General features: G+C 37.5%; 1 protein-coding gene across 3 annotated transcripts in view; it reads left to right on the top strand.

Annotated features, from left to right (window-relative positions):
• wg (wingless) overlaps positions 1 to 23,895 on the top strand; it is a 336,654-nt gene that overhangs the window by 204,426 nt on the left and 108,333 nt on the right. For all 3 annotated transcript variants that reach the window (XR_010949684.1, XM_067766362.1, XM_067766361.1), the window contains exon 3: positions 16,169 to 16,470. Coding sequence is in view for 2 of the 3 variants with exons in the window: in XM_067766362.1 (XP_067622463.1) it covers positions 16,169 to 16,470 (302 nt within the window). In the remaining variant the exon portion in view is untranslated. The remainder of the gene's footprint in view (positions 1 to 16,168; positions 16,471 to 23,895) is intronic.

Here is a 23,895-nt window from a genome sequence, read left to right as displayed (position 1 = left end):
GGCCAATTGATATTTCAAACCCTTCTCATACGTACATATATTTTCAACTTAAGTATGAGGTGAGAATCATTTCAAAGGAGTGCTCAAATCCTTGGAACCTACTAAAGGGTTTTGCATCAGTAATTTCGCTTATTATATAAGCCAATCGGAATATAGAACTTTGAAAAAATCTGCACCTTTTTCTGGTAACTTGCTTTTTTAACAACTTAGGAACAATTTGAAAACATGTTCGACTTGCGTAATTTTGTATGAATTCATTGTTCTCTATTAATTTTTTAAAAAAATTATGCAAAGTTAGCATTTAAATTTTTTATATAACTTTTCTTTTAGTGTTTTGTTTTAATAATTGGGTGATGCAAAATCCCAGTTAAGCTGGCAATTAAAGCGCCTGTTTTTTAAATAACTTTTGAACGCGTAGAAAGGTTTAAATTTTGCAATTGGATTCTTATAACTGGTAGTGATGCGCCGTTGATACCCCTTTGGACCATATTGGTCCAATTTTCGACACGAACACCAAAATGGCCTAGACAGTCTTAAATGAGTAGAAAATATGGTAACTCACCGAACGCTGCGATATTTAAGACATTCGGCGACGGCATGCGAAAAGCGACAAAAATGGGCGACGGTGGCGGCGTATATCTCTGGCGTGAACACAGGATTTTCGGTGTGGTAGGCGGATCTCGCTACCACGGCGGCCGGAAAATAAAATACACATAAAAAATTCGAGCTTCGCCAAGTATTTTACTATGCCAAATATTCTTCATCGCAATGTCGAATACTACACAAATGAAATGTGCTGTTTTGGATGGATGCACACTCTGAAAATATTTTCTCGGAACACATTTTCTTGTTGGATAAAGGGGCAAACTAAGGCACACCCCAGACTGCATATGATTCTTTATGTAAGTATGTAAAGCCAACATGTAGAAATTAAAATATTTTAGCGTACGAAAGAAAAAATTACAAACCTAAAACTCTCACATATGAGCCAGATGCGCATGCCCTTTTCTTATCTTTTGCAAACCATCGAGATGATATTTATATTGCGTCTATCCCCCTTTTGATTTTTTTAGTTCATTTTATATACTCACAATATATAGTATGCGTAAATACAATTTATCATGAAAGCTATACCCTTTTTCTCAATATATGTACATATACGCATTTTCTACTTTATTATGTCTTAGACAAATAAATACATATATATTAGAGCGGGTCAAATTGTATGGATGTATTTTTTCCCATCAATAGTATAGCAATAATGTAATCTACAGATGATTCTAAGAAAAATTGCTGAAGACACCATAGCTCTAAGTCCAAATTTGAGGTCCCCACTTTTGCAAAATAGATATTTTGCATTTGAATATAGGGTTTGGCCAAATATCTTCATAGCTTCTGACAGAATTATAGGAAATATGTCATACTGGGCTTACTTTAAAGGTATTTTACGTAAATTTTAGAATCTGTATTAATGTCTATAGTGTTTTTGAATTTTAGTAGAGATATCAAGCTTAAATTATGAGAAATTAGCCTAAAATAAACTTTTAACTATTATATTATCATTTTTAACAAATTTCTTATAGAAAATTTTTTTTTCTTTACAGCTAAAATAAGTTCAGAATATTTCCAAAAACTTTCATTCAGACAGTTTTTCTTTTTTCGAATTCGTTTTAGTAGAAAAAAATTAAAAAAAAAAAAGTAATAACCTTTAAAGTAAGCCCAATATGATATTTTTCCTATAATTCTATCAGAAGCTATGAAGATTTTTTGGCCAAACCCTACATTCAAATGCAAAATATCTATTTTGTAAAAGTGGGGACCTCGAAATCGGACTTAGAGCTATGGTGTCTGCAGCAATTTTTCTTAGAATGACCTGTAGATTACGTTTTTGCTATACTCCTGATGGGCAAAAAATTTGACCCGCTCTCATATATATATATGTAAAAATGTACCATGACCAAACAGCTACAGTAGTCACGTTTGTTGTAGCAAACACCGTTGATCAACCGTTGAGTGGTAAGTCTCCGAACAAACCGATAACTGATTATAAATTTGTTCCCTTCATTAACTGAACGTGTTTCTTCGGCTGTTTGGCAGTCCTTTGAGATTTGAACCCATTACTGCCTGCCCATAGAATCCGCTGTGCGATTTGTTTTTAAATTCATACTTAGATTAGCTTATATTTACCATAGAATTTACTGTGCGAAATTTCAGATGTGCAACTTTCGGTGTACGTGAGATGCAATGTTTATTTAAATGCCCAATAGGCTAATAGGAGTACTGGGTGTCTGTAAAATTTGTTGATAAAGACAACCCATGGTTCAACTATATACAGGTTGGCTCATCTGTAAAGCAACAAAATATGTCTGTTCAAATTGTCAAAATCTGTGTATTGGTGTTGGTGCGAATGGTATGGAATGGAAACATAAAACTTAGCAGTTTTTGTATGTGTAAGTAAAATGTTGCCAATGTGTTGGTTTCATTTTGAGTTTGCCATCTCCTTTTGACAATCCCTTCGACCATGCAATGACATAAATAAAATCAGCTGATGAGATGAGCCAACCTGTACATAATTGAACCATGAGACAACCGTTATCCGGTCAGAAGTGATAGTTCAAATCAGCTGTTTTGTAAAGTGTTGAAGAAAAAAATTTTAAAATAACGCGGGCTTCATATAGAGTACTTCGTACCAAAAAGTTTATAAAATGTTGACAAAAGAAGAAAAGTTATACATTTGTGATTAACTGCAGGCAGAAGTGGACTTATGTGCTAATTGAATTCTCTCGGATATTGTGCAACTGAAACTGTACGTTATATCCGCATCAAAAATGCTCCTTTATTAGGCATAAAAGATATGATGAAGAAACCCCGGGGCTCATGCGATTCTGTGTTTGACCAAAATATTAATATATTATATAGCAATGGTGAACGCGTGAAAAATTTAAGCTTTGTTCGCGAAATATGACAAATCTACTTATGCGTCAATTTGACTTCCGTAAAAGTTGCAGAAGCGTTAATAACACAATCTTTCATGCGTAAATACGGTTATGATCATTTTATAGACAAGCTGACCAGGTTTGCTTGCTGCCACAATATGGCGCTAAAACGCAATTTTATTTGCAAAAAAATTACGTACTGATTCACCACAAAAAATATTTTGATTTATTAAAGTACGAACTAACAATAAAACTGAAAACAGGTCGTTTATGCGTAAAAAGAGCTTTTCATCTCACAAATATTTTTTCCATACATTATAACCTTCTGCCTTTTGAGTATTTAAATACCCATGTCAGGATAATGGGCTGTTGGGTCTCTGCAGGTTTAGCATAAGAAATCTTTTTTCTTTATAAAAATAGAAAATATTGGGGGAAAAATTCTTAAAATACAATTTTCAGGTTTTCTTTATTTTCAAGCTGAAAAGTTTCAAAAGTCCACATTTAAATTTTTGAAAATTCCTCACCCTTGACCTGCAGGCAATACTTCTTCCAAGTAGAATTTCCTTTTTCTTGAAACAGGGTAAGCATCTCTCTTGATTTCTCCAGTTTTTCCTGAGGAATATTTAAGCCAATATATTTCACGACTTCTATGTCAATATATTTTGTGGGTATTTAAATACCCATCCGGCAGTAATGCGTTAAAGTGTTAGATATGAGTACAAAAAATTTACTAAAAAGGGCCTTGCTGCCCTCCCATCTCGACAGATGCCCGTCACGTAGAGCGTGCGTTCCGCAAGATCATTGAATCCGCGTAGGCCCGTTTCATTCCCGCTGGAAGAATCCCGGTAATGCAGCAATACTTTCCAGCAGAGGAAACAACTTTAGCGAGGGAGCGTGATCTAATACGACAGTACGACCATGGCGACCCCCAAATAAGGTACATAAATCAACACATCAGACAGCTTGTGGATAAACACAAGCGGGTGAAATGCGAGGAACAAATGCAGAATTGTAACTTCTCTGCCTATGTAGGTAAGCTATGGTCCACCGAAAAATCAATATCAAGCCCGACTAAGCACAACGACGAAATGTCCATCGCCTTTGGCGACATAGTGCTGTCGAATGCGAAAAAGTGGGCGAGTGTTTTCTGCCGACAAAATGTTATGCATCCCATAATTTACAAGGCTAAACGGCGGGCCAATAGACGCGAACACAAGCACAAACACAGCGCGTCCCCTATTACTATCACCGCCAATGAGGTTGAAGATGCCATCGATCATGCTAAACCATCTCAAGCAGTAGGCCCTGACGGCATGCCTATGTCGATGCTTAAAAATCTTGGCAATGAGGGATTTAAATATCTAGCACATTTCTTCAACCTGTCTTCGTCCACCTTTGTCATCCCCAAAAAATGGGAAACGGCGGTACCGCTACTAAACTAGCTAACGTAGTAGAATTTTATCGTCCGATATCTCTTGTATCGCCAGTAGTCCAGGATCCTCCCATCCTCCAAGTCTCAAAAGGTGGACCACAACTTATCTTTCTGGTCGGCAGGCATCCATGCAATGCAGTAACGTAACATCTAAATCAAGAAGAATTAGACAATTATACATATCGAAGCTCTCTTCGCTACCAGAAGGAGTCACCATTGTATCCTACGCCGATGACTGCACGATAATGACTGCAGGTCCCGGGCCACCCATCGATGAGCTATGTAATAAAATAAACAACTATCTCCTTGATCTCTTTAGTTTTTTCGCATCACGAAACCAGACATTGTCACCGACCAAATCATCGGCGACAGTATTTATAACATGGACATGGCAAATGCGACCGCCGTTGTTTGATGGTAGCGTGCACCACCCACCACACCGAACATCCTGGGTTCCAGTCCCGGGCAAAGCAACATCAAAATTTTAGAAACAAGTTTTTTCAATTAGAAGATAATTGTTCTAAGCGGGGTCGCCCCTTGGTAGTGTTTGGAAAGAATTCCGATTGTATTTCTTCCATGTAAAGCTTTTCAGTGAAAAGTCATCTGCCTTGCAGATGCCGTTCGGAGTCGGCATTAAACAAGTAGGTCCTATCCAGCCAATTTGTAGGAAAAACTAAAAGGAGCACGACGCAAATTTGAAGAGAAGCGCGGCTAAAATCTCTTCGGAGGTTATCGCGCCTTACATTTATTTATTTATTTTTATTTTGCATGACAAATGTCAACCATATTGGACATCCGCAATGATGGCATTACGCTACCGACTGTCCAACACCCAATAATACTGGGTGTGACAAGGCATTTTGGCAACATACACCCGCAACTATACCTAAAATCCAGAGTCGTAACAAAATCCTTAAATCTCTTGCCAGCAGCATCTGGGATAAAGGCAAAGAGGCGCTCATTACCACTTATAAAACAAATAGCGGGCCGCTTGCATGCTACGCGTCTCTGATATTGTCGCCAAGCCTAAAGGTTTGAAAACACTGCTCTCAGTACCGCTACGGGCTATCTTCTTATGTCCCCAGAAGAGAGTATTCACGATTAGGGAGAGAAAAGAAATGCTGACCAAATAGTTTCTGTTGATTACCCAGAAACCTTGGCATCCCAAGATACACTTGATTGAACATGCCCCGCCTCCCAGGGGCTTGAGAAGTCATCTCCGCAAGCAATATGAGGAAATAGAGCACCTGAGAATACAGCCCTTTTTAGAAGAAAATCACAAACAGGTCCTCAGTGATATCCTCAAAAAGTCGTCTATGCCAGGAATTGTCCAACCCCGTTCTTAAAGATACATGCAAACCATCTTTTCAATTGCAATGTCTAACCAATGCCTAATATCCCTCTTACTCTGGTTCACCCTTGTTGAAACTGCAAGTTTCCTTGGACTCCTGTTAGAGGATATTGATGACGATTTGTGAGTGGTGGCACATATTGGATGGGGCAAAGCACTGCTACAACAACAACAAGTAAAATTTGTTGTCTTACACCCTTATTCTAAGCTGCTGACATCATTCTTCTAACCGGTTACGAAAATGGCGAATAACTTTTCGTACTCTGATTGCTGATAAAAATTTTGCCAGTAAAATATGTGGTAACGCCTTGTTCTTTATTTGGACTTCTCTGAATCTTTTGAGTATGCAATTTTGTAGGACAATGAACTTTAGCTTGAAAAAATACAAGCTATAGGTCTCTCAAAATTTGCATTGATTTTTAACAATTCTTTTTCCGAAGGGAGTTTCAGATTTTCTTATGTGGAGTTTTCCCGCTTCTTTGTGAAGAAGATGTTCTGGCGTCATAAGGAGGACATCCCGTGGAAGTTGAGCCGTATTGACAGCTTCCTCCTACGATTTCTTCTAGGCATTTGGCGCAATGGCGGTTGCATGCTGTATAGTGACGGAAATTATAGAACGTCGTATCCAATATTTTTGGTTGGAGGGCAGTCGGTAGAGTAATGTCATCGACGTGGACGTCATAAAAAAGGTCGCATAATACTTGGTCGTTGATAATGCTAGGATAATACCGAAGTACGAAACACCTAGAAACACTAGGGAGATAGTTGATAATTTTACAGTATTTCTCTACGATGAAAGGGCCAGTGCATGTTGATAATAATAATTATGCAGGCATCGGCGTAGGAAACAATAGTAACTCTTTTTGGCGGATGAAGGAAGCTTACCAATATAAAAATTAAGCAAAAATGGATAAAGCGTAGTACCCTGCGGTACCCCTTGTTTAATTCGTCTTAGCCAAACTGCCTGGCGACCATACAAATAGTTTGCCGTCCACTTTTTGAGGACAGGTGGAAGGGCAGACCCTTCCAAGTGTTGCAGTAACTTACCGGGATTGCCAGAGCAAAACCCTTTGGGCAGGTCTAGAGCCACGAGTACTGTTCAATGCTTGCATTCTTGATTTTCGAAAGCCGTACATGATTGACAACCCGCATGTTTGCGGTGAATTAAGGAAGCAGGACTGCTTTGCTGATTTTTCAAGTCTGCGCAATAAAAAAGGAAAACTCCCACACACATTTTTTTGGATGTTTCGTATTTTCCATGACGTAGCAAATACAAAGCCGTGTATTTTGTTAGTTTATTGTAAAAAAAATACCACACAAATTTACAATGCAATAATTCTAGACCATTTGCAAAAAATCTTTAATCCCCTTAATAACTTTGATATGTATCGACTCATATGCATCTATAATTTACTATGTTCAAAAGATACTTAAACATTTTAATAAGGACAGACCTACCCTGCAGTCAAACCAACTAGTTGTATACTAGAATAATACTAGTTTGCCAAAAATCCCAACTAGTATGAGTTCTGTCTTTTTTCCATAGTAGCAACTGGTATTTTTAACACGGCGATGTCCTACGAAATATCAATTGCCAGCCTCTGCATCAGCATCATACCAACCAACCCTGCAGTCAAAAGCCAAAGTAGTTAGCAAACATTCTAGTTCATTGACTAGAATTTTGTGGGTTTATTCATACTAGTCAGCTTTTGAATAATTCATTGACTATAATTTTGTGGTGTTATTCATACTAGTTAGTGTATGAGTAGTTAATTGACTAGAATTGTGTGGCGTTCATCATAATGGTCAGTTTTAGAATGGTTCATTGTAGAGTTTTGCTTTTTCGTTCATTTCAGAGATTCGAATCTTTCGTTCTTTTTCTGATGAACGAACAAGTTGTTCTTTTTGTTCATTTGTTCTTGTTTTTTTTTTAAGCAAATTTGTTCACTGCTGCTCGCCCTCGCGGAAAAAGCCTACAAGTATAGATTGGCGTGTGTATGCAGCAATGCTTTGTGTAGGTATATTTAAATGTGTATGTAGCAGTGCCACACACAAAGGTGACCACACATATCTTTAGTGTAAGTGGCATCATCGACATTCGTGCTCACTGTGAATTTCTGCGTATGTATGTATGAATTTACGTATGTATGTTCGCGAACGATATGAGAGAAAGAATAACATTAGATAAAACGAACTAAAAGAACAAATGAACTAAAAGAACAAATAGAACCGAAATTGAAGATCTAGTTCACTTGTTCAGTTGAGAGACCCGGTCAATTGAACAAGTTCAGAACAAAACGACCCAACTCTAGTTCATTGGCTATAATTTTGTGGTGTTATTAATACTAGTTAGTATTTAAATAATTCATTTGACTATAATTTCGTCTGTCGGCTCGAGGAAATGCGCGAGTGCTTTCTGTAGCCAATTTCCAATGCATACTTCAGTTGACAATGCTAGATATCGTCCAAATCAACGGGCACATAAACACAAGCATGACGAGTCAACCCTCTCCGTTACCTCAACAGAGGTTAAAGAAGTTATTGAAAAGGCCAAACCATCCATATCAATAGTCCCAGACGGAAGACTTATACCGATGCCAAAACATCTGTGCCATGAGGGCATCAGTAGCCTAGGACATTTTTTCTACTTGTCGTTACAAACCGATGCCTTTACAGAATAACAGAGAAAGACCGGAAACCCAACCAGTATCTACCGATATTATCCCTTTAGTCAGTAACGAAAACGTTTAAAGCCGTTATGATTCCCTCAATTAAATGAAATTGTTCGGTTATCCAGCCATAAGCATGACTTCCGTAAAGTGCATATCACTACCACCATTCTGAACTCCATTAACACTCATAACAGGACGGCGCTAGTGCAGCTCGCACTACTGGTTCGTCCCTTCTCCGTTAGATAGATAGATAATTTATTGAGGATTGCACTGCGACCTTTGGTCAGCACCTCATCCCATCCGACTTCCATGCTGAACCCTAGCAGTTCTCTTGGCTTGAGGGATTTAATGTGGGAAAAACGGAGATAGTACTTTGCTTACTTAAGCCTCAATCTCTACAAAAAAGTGGGTTTTGTCCAATACCCAGAAAAAAAGTTGATTTTGTCGCATAACGTTATTATTATAAATACGAAACTACAGGTTTGACTCACTTATTTACTTTGACTTCCCCTATTCCTGATATTTGGCATATCTTTATTAACTTTTCAATCTAAACCCTGCAATTTTTCCTACAAAAATATCATGAGTTTCAGGTCTAAGTATAATAAGAATCAGGTTAAATAACAGTTGCAATAAATATTGAAAGTGCTATAACTTCTTTGTTTATTATTTTAGTAATATGGTTTCAAAGCAACATTTTCTTGAATTTTTAAGTACTTTCTTTTGGTTAAGGAAAAAAACATACATTAGGGCGGGTAAAATTTTTTTAGCTGACCTAATCATGTGAAAACGACTTCGTAGCTTAACAGGGCATTAAACGGAAATGTGGAGCTTCTCCAGGCCAAAATAATGACATATCAATTTTAAAAATCGGTCGTCAAATAACCAAGTTACAACGAAAAAACCTTTTTGGCTGTATTTCGAAGGATCAAAAAAAATTAAAAAAAATTTTTCGAAACCCTCTCAACATAATCTTCAAATTTAGGGGCGGACATTAGCAACTTTTTTTTTGTATGGGGACCAACCCAGTTTACTGACTAGTATGTCAATTGGTATGATATTGGTGTATATAATAACTAGTATGCCATCTGGTATAATGCTGGCGCAAAGGCTGAATAGTATGTTAATTGGTATGAGTCTGATGGGTATGCTGACTAGTATGTCATCTGATATGATGTTGGTGTATATAATGACTAGTTTGTCAATTGGTATGATGCTGATGCAGAGGCTGGCAATTGATATTTCGTAGGACATCGCCGTGTTAAAAATACCAGTTGGTAATATGGAAAAAAGACAGAACTCATACTAGTATAGTTTTTTGGCAAACTAGTATTCTTCTATTATGTTGAGAGGGTTTCGGAAAAATTTTTTTTAATTTTTTTTGATCTTTCGAAACACAGCCAAAAAGGTTTTTTCGTTGTAACTTGGTTATTTGATGACCGATTTTTAAAATTGATATGTCATTATTTTTTCTTGAGAAGCTCCACATTTCCGTTTAATGTCCTTTTAAGCTATGAAGTCTTTTTCACATGATTATGTCAGCTAACAACAAATAATCTTCAAATTTAGGGGCGGGCATTAGCAACTTTTTTTTCGACCCAGTCTACTAGTCAGTGTATTCAACATCAACATACCAGTTGGCATACTACTCAGTCTATGCATCAATGTAATAACAGTTGACATACTAGTCGATATTTCCATCAGCATCCTACTATTTAATATACTAGTCTCAGTTGGGTTGAAAAATTACTTGAAAATTGATAAATTAGCTCAAATTTATGTTATTCATTATATTTCATATTGTTACGAATATTAGCAAAACTAAGGGGTGCTGCTATCTCTAAGCCGATGCTAAGCAGTGACGTGAATTCACATCAATAATTCAATCATTATGTATCTACATAAACGAATCAATAATTGCGTTTACACATATGTACGTATACGAACAGCGGAGAAGCAATGCACAAACACATGCATATATCTTATCTGAGTTGTCACAAGAGAGGGCAATAATTTGTGCAAGTATTACTCAAATGAGAAATTATACATCTGTAGTTGTAGCTGAGAAATGTATAACTAACTAAGTAAAATTCTGGAAGCGCCTAGAAGATGCCACGAGGAAATCACAGAGTATAAAAGCATCAGCGCTAGAGGCGCTATAGGCAGTTTCGATTAAGACGCTATCTAGCGAGCAATAGCAGTATTATTTTGAATAGTAGAGCTTCATTTGAGCTATCAATCAGTTTGGTTGCTAAGCAAGCTAGTTGCAAAGTATAAGTGTTATTGCGAAGTACTGTAATAAAGGCCGTTTTTCCATTATTCAACATTGGAGTTATTTATTCAACAGTTTAGTAATTCGAACTTAGCAGAAGGGCAAATAAGAGGATTTGCAAATAAATTCGTTACAATATATATAAAGGTATGTATATATATACATATGTATTAGGGCGGGTCGATTTAAAAATCGTTCATTGCTCTGTGAAAATCGTATTTTAGGGATCAAAATAAGAAACCTCTAAAACGAATTCTGATGTCCCCCAATTTGGGTCGAACTTTTGGGTAGGGGCAAATTTTGAAAAATCTCACTTTGATCCATTTAGAGTGCTCCAATCGAGTCCAAATGTATGACCGACCCCCACTAACTTTGGAGGCCCGACCCATCGATGCCAGTGGCACACCCCCTGGAACCCTCCCTGGGGGTTCACCATACAAACATTTAAAAAAATCGCCGGTTTTGCACTTTACATGAAAAAATCAGCGAAATGCCTATGATTTTTCTTTTTGGAGTTTATTTTACTCTTTAGAAATTTATTTAGTCAGAACATATGTAAATGAAAAAATGAATTTAACTTAGTAAGAGAAAAGAAATTTAAAAAAATTATTAGAAATTTGCGTTTTTACAACCCTTTTGAAACCAAGGCATCACTGTGATGCATTTGCATGTCGTAAACATAGTTGTGTGGGTTTTTATTCAACCGTTTTAAAAAATGAAGGTATCACTGTGACACAATTGCAGATCGTAAAATTGCTTGTGCTGTTTTTTTTAAGCCACCACAAGACACAGCAGGTAGAATTGAAATTACCATTTCATTCTTATTACCTCGTCTCGTAGACCATATATAACGCAACAGTTTTTGTGAATGCATTAAGTCGTTGTGAAGAACTCAAAGTGTGAAGTGCTAATTTCAGATACAAAAATATTTCAAAAAAAAAATAATAAGTGAAGTGACCATTCCAAATCAAAAAGTTTACAATGAATCCACCATCCTCAACACCGCAAGATAAAGCAACTACATCAACAACTATCGAAAACCCAATGAGTCATATACCCAAGCATGATGTTATTGTTTTTGGTGTGTCTACTGATTTAACTGATCTTAATTTACCAACCCATCTGGATATCTTGAGATATTATTTTTACTTAAGCGAACGTGCTAAAACAGAACAAAATAAGTTTTCCCATAAATCATTCACTATTCAAGTACAAGATAAGTTTATTGGAATTTGGGAAAAACTTAGTATGGAAATAATGCTGAAAAAAAGTGTATTTAATAAATTGCTTGACAAGTATCAAGAGCAAATCAAGAGAAGAAACAACACCCAACAATTTACAGAGTATGTAAAATCTCTGGAAACAATTTTTTACATTGGAACATGTAAATGCGAATTGAAGGCAGCTCCATGTGCATGCGGCTGGGTTCCCGAACGCCTCAAAGAGTTCATGCACGATGAACATAATCAGAGACGACTAACAATGGATGCATTTATGATGGAAACTGAAGAGCAAGGAGCAACGTCTATGTCATCAATGCGAACATACCAAGATCCCGATGATTCAACATACGCACCGCCATCGGTTCAAGAAGATATGGATAGAAGCACAAGTTCACAACACAGAGATACAATTGTTTTAACTTTGCCTTGATATGTGACAGATTTGGTGTGCCTGACAGAGTAGCATCAGCATTGAGAACCGCTCTTTTGCAAGATTTTAAAATTAAAGATAAGCATGGGAAACCTCTCATCATGGATAAATCGCAAGTTCGCAGAGAAAAAGAGAAATGCAGACAAGAAGTGCTTCGCAAACGGTTAGATGATACCAATTTGTTAGCGTTTTCATTCGATGGCAGAAAAGATGATACTTTAACTATAGATAAAATTGATGAGAAGTATCATACTACGATGGTAAAAGAACCTCATCTTGTTATTTTGAGAGAACCCAATTCTGAATTGATTGGTTACGTAAGACTGGAACATGAAACCGCTGAATACGAAACAACCAAATTAAATGGGTTTTTCAACGATAAAAATATATCACTGGATGCATTAATTGGAATATGCACTGACGGTGAGCAAAGAAACACTGGCCCACACGGTGGAATTATACGACGATTCGAATTGCTGTTAAAAAGACCATTGCATTGGTTCGTTTGCCTTCTACATTTCAACGAACTTCCGTTTCGGCATTTGTTTGAAGCTTTGGATAAATCAACCAGCACTGGACTAAGATCGGCAACCGGAAAACTGAGCCGTCAAATCGAAACTTGTGAAACTCTTCCGGTAAGTTATTGCTAACACTCATTTATTATAATTGTCAACCATTTTTAATTATTTTATTATTATATATTTTCAGGTGGTGGACGGCTTCCAGAAAATTGAGTTGCAAAATATGCCCCCTGCTCCAGAAAAAATTGAATTTTCCACCGATTCGAAGTGCTTATACGACATGGCCCATGCAATTTCTAGCGGCGTGGTTCCTGTGGATCTGGCTAACATCAAACCAGGGAAAATTGTACATTCTCGGTGGCTCACCAAGGCCGCTAGATTATTGCGAGTATATGTGATAACGGAAAATCCAGATGCAAATTTAAGAATTCTGGTTGAATTTATAATTAAATGTTATGTGCCAATGTACTTCAATATCAAGTATTACAGCTCTGTCGTGTACGGCAGTGCATTATTTTTCAAGTTCATTGGTTGGTCACGATTTCTAGAACCTCGTTTACGCAAAATTGTCAATCAAGTAATTAAAGATAATTCATATTATGCGCATTCGGAAAATATCTTGTTATCAATGTTGTTTGATTATAGAAAAGAAAAGCGCGACTGTGCCATCAAGAAAATTCTACGCTATCGAACCGATGTTGACGAGCCAATGGAACTTAAGAGTTTTTAAAAACTAGATATAAACTTTAATTGCACAAGTTATACGGAAATGATCAATTTGAATGATATAAATATCGTATTTGAGCCACCATTCACGCGAAGCATTCCGTACGATACATTGAAAGAATATTTAAATCAAGATGATCCACCGTTTAATGATCCAAAAATTCCATCACACGTACAAGGAACGGAACGACATAATCAATTGCTAGCTAGCGTTTCCAAACGGGTTATACCGGAAAATGTAGAGGCTGTTATGGCGACGACATTAGAGATCCGTGCGAAATTGCCCAGACTTGAAAGTAAAAAAGGTTTCAAACAATAATTTGTTTTAGTTTCTTTTCTATAACTCACTTAAATTAATTTTTTCATTTACATATGTTCTCACTAAATAAATTTCTTAAGAGAAAAAATAGATATTATTATAAATAAATAATAAATTTTATTATAAATAAATAAATAAAAATAAAGAAAAAACATAGCCATAGTGGTTGACTGTGTAAACGCCGTCCTGTTATGAGTGTTAATGGACTTCAGAATGGTGGTAGTGATATGCACTTTACGGAAGTCATGCTTATGGCTGGATAACCGAACAATTTCATTTAAATAGGGGAATCATAACGGATTTAAACGTTTTCGTTACTGACTAAGGGGATAATATCGGTAGATACTGGCTGGGTTTCCTGTCTTTCTCTGTTATTCTGGAAAGGCATAGGCTTTTAACGACAAGTAGAAAAAATGTCCTAGGCTACTGATGCCCTCATGGCACAGGTGTTTTGGCATCGGTATAGGTCTTCCGTCTGGGACTATTGATATGGATGGCTTGTCCTTTTCAATAACTTCTTTAACCTCTGTTGAGGTAACGGTGAGGGTTGACTCGTCATGCTTGTGTTTATGTGCCCATTGATTTGGACGATATCTAGCATTGTCACCTGTCACTCGCGCACTTCCTCGAGCCGACAGACGAAATTCTAGTCAAATGAATTATTTAAATACTAACTAGTATTAATAACACCACAAAATTATAGCCAATGAACCATTCTAAAACTGACCAGTATGATGAACGCCACACAATTCTAGTCAATTAACTACTCATACACTAACTAGTATGAATAACACCACAAAATTATAGTCAATGAGCTATTCAAAAGCTGACTAGTATGAATAAACCCACAAAATTCTAGTCAATGAACTAGAATGTTTGCTGACTACTTTGGCTTTTGACTGCAGGGAACAGTTGACATACTAGTCGATATTTGCATCAGCATCCTACTATTTAATATACTAGTCTCAGTTGGGGTGAAAAATTACTTGAAAATTGATAAATTAGCTCAAATTTATGTTATTCATTATATTTCATATATATAAAAGGTATGTATATATATATACATATGTATATAACTTTAAAATTTATCACTTCAATACATTATACTTTGGAATAAATTTTAATAAAAATACGTACATATATATGAAAACTAAAAAGTAACGGAATAACACACGAATGTGACGCAATCTCAAGACGCAGGGCTAAGTTTATGGGTTCACCATGGCCAGAACATTCCCACATTAAATTCCTCAAGCCAAGAGAACTGCTAGGGTTCATCATGGAAGTCGGATGGGATGAGGTGCTGACCAATGGTCGCAGCGCAATCCTCAATAAATTATCTATCTATCTAACGGAGAAGGAACGAACCAGTAGTGGTTGACTGTGTCAAAAAAGGCAAGCTGCACTAGCGCCGTCCTGTTATGAGTGTTAATGGAGTTCAGAATGATGGTAGTGATATGCACTTTACGGAAGTCATGCTTATGGCTGGATAACCGAACAATTTCATTTAATTGAGGGAATCATAACGGTTTTAAACGTTTTCGTTACTGACTAAAGGGATAATATCGGAAGATACTGGCTGGGTTTCCGGTCTTTCTCTGTTATTCTGGAAAGACATAGGCTTTTAACGGCAAGTAGAAAAAATGTCCTAGGCTACTGATGCCCTTATGGCCAAAGTGTTTTGGCATCGGTATAGGTCTTCCGTCTGGGGCTATTGATATGGAAGGCTTGGCCTTTTCAATAACTTCTTTAACCTCTGTTGAGGTAACGGTGAGGGTTGACTCGTCATGCTTGTGTTTATGTGCGGACGATATCTAGCATTGTCAACTGAAGTATGCATTGCAAATTGGCTACAGAAAGCACTCGCGCATTTCCTCGAGCCAACCGACGAAATTCTAGTCAAATGAATTATTTAAATACTAACTAGTATTAATAACACCACAAAATTATAGTCAATGAACCATTCTAAAACTGACCAGTATGATGAACGCCACAAAATTCTAGTCAATTAACTACTCATACACTAACTAGTATGAATAACACCACAAAATTAAAGTCAATGAACTAGTCAAAAGCTGACAAGTATGAATAAACCCACAAAATTCTAGTCAATGAACTAGAATGTTTGCTGACTACTTTGGCTTTTGACTGCAGGGTAATAGACAAATTTACATATGTTTGTAAAGACTTACATAAGCTTATATATTACTGGCTGTCATTTTAACGTACATAATGGTTATGCATCTACTTCACATTTGTTTTTCTTTTTACAAACAATTTTTTCAGGTTGTCGTGAGACAGGCTTTATTTATGCCATAACCAGTGCCGCTGTCACACATTCGATTGCTCGCGCCTGTAGCGAAGGTTCCATTGAATCGTGCACCTGCGATTATAGCCATCAGTCGAGATCGCCGCAAGCGAGTCAACAGGCTGGCAGCGTAGCGGGTGTTCGCGATTGGGAATGGGGAGGGTGCTCGGACAACATCGGATTTGGTTTTAAATTTTCACGTGATTTTGTAGACACTGGAGAACGTGGCCGCAATTTGAGGGAAAAAATGAATTTGCATAATAATGAAGCAGGCCGAGTTGTGAGTATTTTTTTTTTCATTTAAATAAAATAAAAATCAATATTTGTAACGGACTTCACGCTCCTAATTAGTGCAGGTGGCAAAGAGGTTGTACAGTCTATGAGCTTAGGAAAGCTTTCAAGTTATTTTCACAATGTGGCCTGCAGATCTCGTTCATCGTTTAACATAATTCTGTCCTCATATGCTTCATGCCCAGACAGCAATTTGATCGTTGTTGCTATTCACTAAAATTTTCTCTAACATTTGTTATCTAAACATATGAAATAAAAATCGTTTGAGTTAAGAAAATTTTAAGGAATAACCTTTAATGTGGTAAATTAAAAAAAAATTCAATAATTTGTAGCAGTAAATCTTTTTTTTAAATAGTTGCTCTGAGGTCAAGAACCAGCATACACGCGCGCTGTGTAACCGAATTGTTTATCACCTGTTCTTTTAGGACTTAATCGCCCGTGCATAGCTAAATAAAGTCGTATTGGCATTTTCGGAAGATTTATTTAATAACTAGCAGCCCGTGTGCGACGTTGCTCGCAAAATGGATGTTTATTGTTGTACAAAATAATAACAAATTATACGTGAGATATGTTATTGATATTAGAAAAAGAATTACTCTAAATATACATATGTGATATTTATTTAATTCTATAACTTAAAGTACTTCCGAATAGACTACATTTTTAGTTTTATTATCTGAAGGCAGCAGTATAGTTTGATTCTGAGGGTTCCCAGTTCTCGATATTGCAACATAAAAGTGCCCATGGGTGAAACATTCTGCACGCAAGTCAATACCAACATTGTGGAAAGTTTGGCCTTGTGATTTGGTGGGTGTGACTGCAAAGGAAACCTTCACAGGAAATTGTAACCGTTTATATTTCAAAGGCATATCCGTTGGATTCAGACGAAGATACCCGTCAGCTATTATCCCACGTAACCAGTTTTATAATATTATATGCAGCACCAGTATGACACGGGTCTAAAATGCTCGACCAAAACTAGCAGCCTACCGTTGTTGTTGTTGTGGTGTTAGCAGTACTTCGCCCTGTTCAATGGGTGCGACCGCTCACAAATTGTCATCAAAGTCCTCAGGAAATTGGCAGTTTCAACAGGCGCGAACAAAGGGAGAAGGGCCTTAGAGGCGTAAATCCACATTAAATATGAAAAGATGGTTAGTGTCATGTGGGGACACATCGCATTCAGGACATACATTACGTATGCCGGGGTTGATTCTGGATAAGTTAGAGTTTAATCTGTTACAGTATCCATAACAAAGTTGGGGTGAATCGTGTCTCCTTTGTTTGCTTGTTTCTTTCTACAAGAGTAGTATACTCTATATCGATAACAGGGTTCAAAAGCGTTTACGGATTCTGTGCAGATTTTGCCTAGGCCTCCTTATGCTTGTCTGGATCCACCGACTGTGTTGGAAATTGCCGGATCTCAACACAGTCGAGAAGTTCCCTTAATCCTCTTGGATGCGGGATTGATCAAGCAGTTGTGGAGTAGATTTTGTCGGTGATAGTTCCAAATTTCGCGAGGTGAAGAAGCTTGAAAGACCGGGGAGATAGCTGCTTATTTTAGAAAGTAATTCATCTATTGGAGGGCCAGGTATCGTTGCCATTATCGTGCAGTCGTCGGCATAGGAAATTATTGTAACTTCTTCTAGTGGGGAAGAGAGCCTGTTTAATTCTCTTAGGCTTTGAGGTTTCATTCCTAAATTGCCGACCATTCAGGTCATTTTCGGTTAATATTTTTATTAAAGGGGAAAGGGGCGAGGTTTCTGGAGTAGCGTGCCGTGGTTGACTGTGTTAAAAGATTTTGACAGGTCGAGTGCCACCAGCATCGTCCTGTGATGGGGTTTTTCCTGATTTAGTCCGTAATTTATCTGAGTGTTTTAGGCACTTATCGCGGTAGTAGTGCTATGCATTTTGCGGAAACCATATTGATGGGTGGCTACGTGAAGATTTCCTGTGAATTAAGGATGCAGGGCGGTTTCCAATGTCTTCGCTACTGCCAAAAGAAGTGATATCGCTCGATATGACTCGCCTTCGTTAGCTGGCTTCCCGGCTTTAGTAGCCATACTTCATTGTTCGGGAATGACAAAGGACTTAACGGCAGGTTAGAAAGTGCGTTGAGTAGTTTATTCTATCAACGCCAAGGTTTTTTATCATTGGCATGGCTATTTCATTTGGGCCTATTGACTTAGAGCGCTTAGCCTTGTGGATGGCTTCTTCAACCTCTGTGGCTTGTCAGCTGTTTTTACCATTTATAAGGTTACCGTAAATTCTAAAATAGGTTTTCTAAAGCAAAATTTGATAAAATCAATTAACTGTATTAATTTAAGCATAAAGAAGTGAACAAAAATAACGTCTGTAGTTAGGGAATTTTTGTCATTGGAGGTGAAGAGGGACATTTTGAGAGATTGCAGTAACCCGTTTGAGTTTCCAGAGACAGCGTGACTACAAATAGTTTTAGCTAACTTTTATTAGCTTGGGGTGTATGTATGTATTAAGGCATCAAGCTCCCGGAATCCTGTTCCCAAATCCATGGACTAACGAACCATTTTGCCCTCCCAAAATGCCGGGATTACATTTATCAAATTCCCGGGATTTCAAGATTCCTTCGGGATCTCGTATTGCAAAATTAAATAACGTTAACTGGTGAATGATGTTGCTGTTTTTAGTTTTGAAATTAACAATTGCAAGCCACAGGAAAGCCTCTATTCCTAGTAAAGTACCGCCTTCAAAGGAAACAGACTTTTCTATACGAGGGTTCGTTAAATTATTTAGAAATGGAGTATAAAAACAATTTGCCCTACTAGTGTGGAGTCTGAAAGATGTTCCTCAAGTGACAGTTATTTATGCAACAAGTTAAGATCCAACCTTTCAGATGTTACTTTAGACGATATATTAGCTTAAGGATGCCTTTTTTAGAATAAAGAAGAATTATGAATTGGCTGAAGTTTCATTTATAACACATATATTTAAGTGTAAAACACAAATTATGTATTAATGTTTAAAAGAAACCAATTTGTGATGTCGGTATTTTACCTTTGCGTCTAATACTTAAAGCGGGTTGTCCAAAAGGCAAGAAATGCTTCTGCTACTGTGATGCAGTGTTTTCCAATTGAAATGAATACGCGTGAGAACACTTTTATTCTTATTAATAAATAACTTTATTAAGCAAACTAATGTACTCAAAATATTCAAAATTATTTGCGAACAATTATTTAATAGCCAGCAGTATAATGGACTGTAAGCTAATGTGAAATGAATTTTAAAAAAGGAATAGGGATAATCAAATGTCATAACATGCAAGCTTGACATGATTGAGCAATAATTGTAATAATAAATTTCATAAGGTTTAAGTTTGAAAATCCGAACTCAACAGCCTTCTTTACTTACTTACTTAATTGGCGCTTAACCGTCTAAACGATTATGGCCGTCCAACAAGGTGCGCCAGTTGCTCCTTCGTTCCGCCAACCGGCGCCAATTGGTCACACCAAGGGAGTTTAAATCGTTTTCCACCTGGTCCTTCTAACTAGTGGGGGCCGCCCTTCTTTAGCCGTTACAAATCTCAATGATCCGATTTCAAAGGAAACAGACACTTTTATATTCGAGGGTTCGCTAAATTATTTCGAAATGGATTATAATTACAATTTACCCTACTAGTGTGGAGTCTGAAAGATGTTCCTCAATTGTCAGTTATTTATGCAACAAGATAGGTTCCAGCCTTTTAGATTTTACTTTAGATGATCTAATAGCTTAAGGATGCTTGAAACAACAATTATTTATTTTTATTTTTATTTATTTATTATACAATTTGTTTTGAATTCGTTTTGAAACATAGAATTGAAATAAATGCCTTTGGTAAACTACTCATATTTGTATACATTACATACATATTTATTTTTGAACAAAAATTCAGTCTCTGTATGATCTAGAAAAATCCAGTGATCCCGGAAATGCCATTTTCAAAAACCGAAATCCCGCGACTGCCAAAGATCTTCAGAGTTCGATGTCTAAGTATGTATGTATCTAACGGAATTTTTGAGCATAATTTTCACCAGCTTCCAGAAATTTGGTTAATCTGAAACCTGGCACAACTATAAAGGACCGAAGACAATGCAATAATTAAATGGTGGGGTAACATACCTCTAAATAAAATTACCCATAGTAAAATTTAAGTTATTAAAAGAATAATCGAATTCAGAGAAAAGCGTTGAGCGATTGGTATATTAAATGTTACAATTATTATATCTGCAACTACTTGCGCATATTATGAGAATAAAGTTAAATGAACCCAACGCAAAATTAATTCGAAATAACTCCCAAATGTCGCTGGAGTATCCAGAGAGTGTCCCCCAAAACATCTCTAGATTTCCCTCAAGTGGCTCCGCGAGGATTAAAAGGAATTCCGCAAACCAATCTCGAAATAACCACCATGTGACCCCTTTAGGACCCCAGGGGAGTCTCTGAAATTATCTTCAAATTACCCCCAAGTAACCCCGGGAGAATACCGAGGGAGTCCCCGAAGTCATCCCGGAATGATCCACGAATGATCACAAGGGAGTCCTTAAAATTACCCCGAAATGACCGCCGGAGGTACTTGAGAGTGTCCCCGAAATTAGCTCTAAACAAACCAGAGAGGATCCCGAAGGAGTCCAGAAATAAACCCCAAACTACCGGAACCGACCCTGGGAGGATTCAAGGGGTTGTGTAGCGCAATATATAGCTTCTCCAACCCAATTGTCAACCTCACCTTCGAGCGGTGAATCCCGTTTCACTAACAGACGAGGCTCTGGCGACCCCAAGCTCCTTATGGAACTTGGCGGTGGGGAGGGAGGGATGGCCTGAAGGTTCAGTGTGGCCATATAAATCGTTCCCGAGATGGTCGGGCCAGCACCTTAATGGTGCTGTGTTACCGGAGCGTATCGGATCTGTATCCGACAAAGGACCATCAAATCGATAACACTCCCAAAGCCTTCGGGGAGTAACCTAATCGCTACAACAACAACAACCCTGGGAGGACCCCGAGCATCCCCGATAGGGCATTGGTAGAATCCCGAAGAAGCCTTCAAAGTTACACCGAAATGACCCGGAAAGACCCCAAAGAGTACCTGAAATTACGCCAAAATCACCCTCAAATTGACCGGGAGGAAGGGGCGAGTCTCCGAAATGACCCCAAAAAGACCTTGCGAGGACCCAGAGGAAGTCCCATACATCATGCCGAAATGACACTTCGAGGGTCTCCGAAAGTACCCTTATCGTCTCGAAATAAACCTTAAATGTTCCTGGAAGGACCCCGAGAGAGTCCCCAAAATCATAACGATTTGACCCCACAAGTGAGTCGCCGAAACGATTCTCAAACGACCCCCAAAACGAAGTCCCCAAAATCTTCCCGAGAAGGCACCCAAAATACCCCGGTAGGACCCCGAGGGAGCCCGAATCATCATCACGAAATGACCCTTAACTGAATTCCAAAAGACCCTGGGAGGACCACGTAGGAGGCCACAAAATCATCCCGAAACTACCTGGAAATAACCCCGGCACGATCAAGCGCGATTCCCCGAAATTTCCTCTAAATGATACAGGGAGGATCCCGAAGGAGGAACCCGCGGTAGTCTACAAAATCATCCCGAAATGACCGTCAAATGACACCGAGGAAGTTCTCTCATTAACAACCGTACTATAGTCAAGGAAAAGAAAATAAAAAAAAATTTAAGCATTTCCTTTATATAAAAAAAATTTAAATAAATGTAAGGCGCGATAACCTCCGAAGAGATTTTAGGCCGAGCTTCTCTTCCTAGACTTCTATATATCAAAATGATCGGGGCGAAAAAGAAATTCATTTAGGCATGTCCGTCCGTCTGTCCGTAAACACGATAACTTGAGTAAATTTTGAGATATCTTAATGAAATTTGGTATGTAAGTTCCTGCGTACTCATCTCAGGTCGCTATTTAAAATGAACGAAATCGGACGCCCACTTTTTTGACATTGAAAATTTCGAAAAACCGAAAAAGTGCGATAATTCGTTACCAAAGACGGACAAAGTGATGAAACTTGGTAGTTGGGTTGACCTTATCACGCAGAATACAAAAATTAGTAAAATTTTGGACAATGGGCGTGGCACCGCCCCTTTTAAAAGAAGGTAATTTAAAAGTTTTGCAAGCTGTAATTTGGCAGTCGTCGAAGATGTCATTATGAAATTTGGCAGGACCGTTAGTCCTATTACTATATGTGTGCTAAACAAAAATCAGCAAAATCGGATAACGAACACGCCCACTCTTTAAAAAAAATTTCTAAAAGTCAAAGTTTAACAAAAAATTTAATATCTTTGCAGTATATAAGTAAATTATGTCAACATTTAACTCCAGTAATGATATGGTGCAACAAAATACAAAAATAAAACAAAATTTTGAAATGGGCGTGGCTCCGCCTTTTTTCATTAAACTTGTCTAGAATACTTTTAACGCCATAAGTCGAACAAAAATTTACCACTCCTTGTGAACTTTGGTAAGGGCATAGCTTCTATGACGGTAACTGTTTTCTGTGAAAATGGGCGAAATCGGTTGAAGCAGCGCCCAGTTTTTATACACAGTCGACCGTCTGTCCTTCCGCTCGGCCTCTAACACGATAGCTTGAGCAAAAATCGATATATCTTTACTAAACTCAATTCACGTACTTATCTAAACTCACTTTATCTTGGTATTAAAAATGGGCGAAATCCGACGATTCGAAAATTTCAAAAATGAAAAAAATGCCATAATTTTATACCAAATACGAAAAAAGGGATGAAACATGGTGATTGGATTGGTTTTTTAACGCAAAGTAAACTTTAGAAAAAACTTTGTAAAATGGGTGTGACACCTACCATATTAAGTACAAGAAAATGAAAAAGTGCTGCAGGGCGAAATCAAAAGCCCTTGAAATCATGGCTGGAATGCTGTGGTATTACATCTTGTGACGAATATTAGCAACACTAAGGGATACTATCATCTCTAAGCCAATACTAAGCAGTGATTTGTATGCACATAAATAAATCAATCATTCTGTCCATACATATGTCCAGCAGGGGAGAGCAACGCACAAACACATGCATATATGTGAGATACTTCCAAAAGTAGGCAATAATTTGTGCAAGTATCACTCACATATACACGCGCATATGGGAAGCTATAAATGTAGTTACAATTGGTAATTTTATAGCTGGTAACTAACTAGTAAATTCTAGAAAGAGAAGCGCCTAGAAATATGTCAACGAGGAAAACAAGCAGTATAAAAGCAGGAACAGTTGAGGCATGACAAGTCAGTTTAATTTAAGCCCGCTATCTGTCGGGAAGTAGTAGTGTTATTGCGAAGACTTGAATAAAGGCCATTTTGCATTATTGAATAGTGGAGTTATTTATTCAACAGTTTAGTGATTCGAACGTT

This window comes from Eurosta solidaginis, chromosome 2 (assembly GCF_040869045.1).
Source record: "Eurosta solidaginis isolate ZX-2024a chromosome 2, ASM4086904v1, whole genome shotgun sequence".
NCBI lineage: Eukaryota > Metazoa > Arthropoda > Insecta > Diptera > Tephritidae > Eurosta > Eurosta solidaginis.
The sequence above is the reverse complement of the archived record's forward strand: the minus strand, read 5'-3'. Positions and strand labels throughout refer to the sequence as shown.